The sequence below is a fragment of the Marmota marmota genome, unplaced genomic scaffold (assembly GCF_001458135.2).
Source record: "Marmota marmota marmota unplaced genomic scaffold, marMar, whole genome shotgun sequence".
Classification (NCBI taxonomy): Eukaryota; Metazoa; Chordata; class Mammalia; order Rodentia; family Sciuridae; genus Marmota; species Marmota marmota.
This window is the reverse complement of record NW_026000249.1, coordinates 24,546,605-24,551,595: the sequence shown is the minus strand read 5'-3', so window position 1 is coordinate 24,551,595 and position 4,991 is coordinate 24,546,605. Positions and strand designations below refer to the sequence as shown.

At 33.6% G+C, this 4,991-nt stretch overlaps 1 protein-coding gene across 1 annotated transcript in view; it reads right to left on the bottom strand.

The window, feature by feature from the left end:
- Cfap47 (cilia and flagella associated protein 47) overlaps positions 1-4,991 on the bottom strand; it is a 424,564-nt gene that overhangs the window by 51,778 nt on the left and 367,795 nt on the right. The window contains exon 59 of the mRNA XM_048796386.1: positions 4,522-4,677. Coding sequence (XP_048652343.1) covers positions 4,522-4,677 — 156 coding nt within the window. The remainder of the gene's footprint in view (positions 1-4,521; positions 4,678-4,991) is intronic.

Sequence of the window (4,991 nt, the reverse complement as noted above, 5' to 3'; positions counted from 1 at the left end):
CCCACATTATGGTTCAGCATCCACTTATCAGAGAGAACATTCACTTAGGCTGGTTTTGAACTCACAATCCTCCTGCCTCAGCCTCCCAAGCCTCTGGGATTACAAGTATGCACAACCATGCCTGAGAGGTTGACAGTATTCTTAAGGGTATTCTTATTAGAGCAGGTAGGACAGGAGTTGATCAGAGAAAATAAAGTGAAGAGGAGCAGAGAAAAGCTTTAAAGACTGGAGGCCAATGTGGGCTCACAAGAGTATCACTGAAAAGTTCCTCAAGATATATTTGTGATTATAGACCAAATCTGACATGGGAGTTTACATACAGCATTCAAAAAAGATAGCAAGGTGATTAGCCTAGGGTGAAATGAGACAATTGTGACACACAAATCAGCAAATCAGACAAAAATATAACAGCTTAATTTAAGAACAAAAGTTTTGAATTATAGAACACCTGGGAAATAAAAAGCATGATTCTGATGGACAATTACATAGTGAAACTACTCCTAGATTAAAAAGTCCTATAGAGAAAGTCACTGAACAAATCCCTAGAGAAGCACAAACAACACATGGGCCAAGAACTACTTAGGAAGAAGAAATACAATTACAGGGGATATCCTGCCCAGAGAGAATGATTTGTAATCTTCTAGAAGTGACATTACAAACTACAGTCTAAAAAGAGAAGTATGATAATATCCCAGTAGGGTAACATCAATTGATTTATATAATATAGGCATACAAATCCAACATATTAAATAGGGTTTTTCTTAATCCCTTGACAACCGAGTCTGTGTCTTGTTAATTTTGGCATCTTTGGGACCGAGAATAATATCTAGTAGCAAAGATGCTTGCTAGAATGTTGTTCAATGATAAAGGTATAAAAGCAACCAATCCCGGTTAATTCAAAGATGAGTATGAGGAGTTCAGGTAGAGAGGTCACAGCATTTTTATTTAACATGGCTTAGTATTTTTATTTGGTTTAAAAAATATATGATAAAGATAAAGGGTGGGTGATGGGAAGAGAATGCTGGGGATTCTTAACTACTCCTACTTATCACAGAGAGGCCTATTCACACACGAAAAGGTGAGGGGACATAGTAGGGGGAAAAAATCAGCTTCGACCTGTCTCTTCTATCATGACTTGCCCTTAGAGTAAAAGCAACATATCTGACTAGTGAATCCAGTCACTAATGAAAAATGGAAATGGAACATGAGCACATGAGCCAGCCTCTCTCTTTCTTCCCCAGTGTTTTGAATCTAGGATTCTAGGATTCATACTTTATTTTCCTCCCTCATGTGTAGATTGTTTGTCTCTGCAGGGAGTCTACAACTGGTCAGTTTGCTATGAATGCAATTGTTACTGTGGAAGGTACTAATAAGCTCAAATAAGTCCATAGAGCCATCTCACTTTCAAATTCATATTTATAATTAATAAAGCTAACACTTTGGTCTCCATCTGCCTTATTTCTACATCTGTTCCTCAGTTAGTTTTAAACTCAGATGAGAGAAGAAAAGGATGTGATTAAATTTCACTCCGAAAATCCAATCAGAGTCCAAGCCACAGAAGAGTGCTTTAATTTCCATCCTAAGAGACTTAAGAGATAACAGGAAGCAGAAAATGGCCTGGACAACATAACTCCTGGATATTATTTCATGTGTGGTATGCACTGTAATTAAATTACACAAGGGGGAAACAGTCAATTTGCTTTTGCATATACTAAAGACTAAAACAGCATTCAGACTTATCAGTCAGAATTGTCCCTTCAAAAAGAAAATAGGCGGGAAGGGAGGGCCAAAACAAATATAGAGTGCAAGCACGTTCATTATGTCCTTGAAATAGGGCAGGGAAAGAAAACAACTTATTGCCATATACCCTTAAGAAGAGGATGAGGTCAACTAATTTATCAAATATTTAGATACCATAGAGACAGAAAATATTAAATCGGGAGGGAACTGATTCATTTCTATACAGCAAAACACACTTCATGTAAACAATAAAAGAGATTTACAAATTAAAATGTAGAGAAAAACAGATGAGCTTGTTGAGTTTGGGGTATTGAACAGAGAAAAAGGATATTTTAGAGAGAATAATGGGTGGAGAAAAGCTTGCAAACCTTCCATGTAGTTATTTTCAATATTAGGTATTCTTTTTCATCATGAAAAGTAATGAAGCAGTAAAATGAGAGTCATATCAAAATATGTATTTTCAAGAGCTACTTGAGAGATTGTTTTCTTAATATGACTTTCAACGTTTCTGAAATGATGGAAGTAGCTTCCTGACAGACCTTGATTATTTTGGAGGATATGCTTTTTTTCTGGTAGTAAGCTTTAATCAATTTAATTAGCAGAATTAAGGATTCTATGGTTTACAACCTGACAAAGTACAACTTAGGCAATTTAAAGTAGTGAGACAAGCAGAAAAGGCCCCTAGGTCTATTTCTGTAGCTTCCTTTACACTTAGTGTAACATGATATTTGCACTCTTCATAAATATTTTTAAAAGCACAATACACTATTGTTCACTGTAGGCACTATGCTGTACAATAGGTCTCTAGAACTTATTCATCTTGCACAACTGAAACTTTATACCCATTTCTCCCTCCTTACATACCCTGGCAACTACTGTTATACTCTGTTTCTATGAATTTGACTAATTTAAATTTATTATAAAGTAGTATGTCTTTCTGTAGTTGGCTATTTCAATTACTATAAAGTCCTCTAGTTTCACTCATGTTCTTACATACAATAGAATTTCCTTTTTTTAAAAAAACAAAACTCAATATCATTCCATTGTATGTTTATACCACATTTTTTTCTATCTACTCATCTGTTGATGGACATTTAGGTTGTTTCTGTATCTTAGTTACTGTGAATAATGTTTCAATGAATATGGAAATATGGATATCTCTTTGAGATCCTGATTTCAATTCTTTTGGTTAAGTATCCAGAGGTAGAATTGCTAGATCATACAATTGTTCTATTTTTATTTTTTTGAGGAGCCTTCATACTATTTTTAGTAGCAATTGCACCATTCTTTGTTCTTCACAGCAGTGTGTAAAGTTTAAAAAAGTTTCCCCACATCCTTGCCAACACTCATTTCTATTTGCATTTTAAAAAAGAATAATAGTCATGCTGATATGTCATGGTGGTTTTGATTTGTATTTCCCTGATGATTAGTAATGTTGCCTATTTTTCACATAGCCATTGTACATTCTTTGGAGAAATGTCTATCAAAGTTCTTTAGCATATCTTAAAAACTGGTTTTAGGCCTTTTTTTATTGAGTTGTAGGAGTTCCTTATGTATTTTCCAGATTAACCCCTTACCAGATAGGTGATTTGTAAATATTTTCTCTCATTCTAGGCTGCTTGTTTTCATCATGTTCATTATTTACTTTAAAGAAGCTTTTGAGTTTGATTCAGTCCTATTTGTTGATGATTGTTTTGTCTACTGTGATTTTGGTTATATCTATGAAATCATTGCCAGGACCATCATCATGAGAAGTTCTTTGTCATGGACAAGATCTCTGAAAAGAGCATGTTCCAAATCTCCCTACAGGCTTTGATGAGTCTGGTTACACATTCCACTAAGGTGCAGGGAACCTTTAAAATCATTACTGCTTTCTTAAAAAGGAAATTTGTCCATGAATTGCTGCTGAATTCGTATGTGTGGATAGGAGGAGGGTCCAGATCTCCTTACTCCATCCTGTTGCTCTCACTCAGTGCCATGTGATATACCAATTATTTGCATCACATAGGTGCTCAAAAAGTTTCAGACTTTGGAGCAGTTTGGATTTGAGGTTTTAGATTAGGGATGCTCTACTTGTAACATATATTAAAGTAATTTGAGATTTTACATAAAAATATGGAATACAAAGTAAAAGCATACAATAAACTTAATTAACTTTATTATCTGAAAACCATTTGGGCATTACATTTAATTTGTCCATTTTTCTATATTTTAAATAAGATACATTCATTCAAGATTTTGTTTCTAAATTTAAAACTGTAAGTTATAGCTTCAATCAGATTCCTTAAATCGGAAGACAGAGTTTTGGAACAAATTAAAGTTGAGAAGAAGTAGAAATTACAGTTACTACAGCTTTTTCCTTTCTCATTGTTGACAGAATCACAATCCATGTCTTATAAATCCAACAATAACATAACTATTGTCATTTTTGAGCTAACTGCTATGTGGAAACAACAAGCATAATAGAGCAGTCTTTAAGCACTAACTTAAATATTATATTGTAAATGAAAATTAAATGGGGGGCTGTAGTTGTAGCTTAGTGGTAGAGCACTTGTCTGGCATGTGTGAGGCACTGGGTTTGATCTTCAGCACCACATAAAAATAAAAAAAAAAATATAGGTATTGTATCCATCTATAACTTAAAAAATTTTAAAAACTATAAAATATTAAATAAAAAAATTAAATGGGCATGATTCTTTATAACTGAGCAGTCAGCAACCTATGATTCAAGATGAGCTTTAATTTATTTATTTTTTATATCCATGATTATGTTTCTCTTACCAATGAAATCTTCAAAAGCATTACTATATGAATTTCTTTTTGGAAGCACTAAAAATTCTGTCAATTCTGGGGCAGGACTTGGTCCAAAAAAATCACCAATAAGTGTGACTTCCACCTTCTCTTCTACTCGCTTCCTGGATTGACATTTTATGACAACTATAGGAGAGAAATATTTTCAGTTAAATTAACTATTAGGTTATATGATCATTCTTGACAGAATAAAATGAACTATGTCATGAAAAATAAAACTTATTTTGAAATACTTTAAATTCTCATTATCTGGCCTTAACAGACAGACAGACAGACAGACACACACACACACACACACACACACACACATATACACACACACACACAAACCACTGATGCATTATCTACATATATTGACATCTATGAAACAAGTATGAATATTAAAGAAATATTTAAAAACAGTATGACAAGAGGTAAATCTGTAATATATATATACTGTC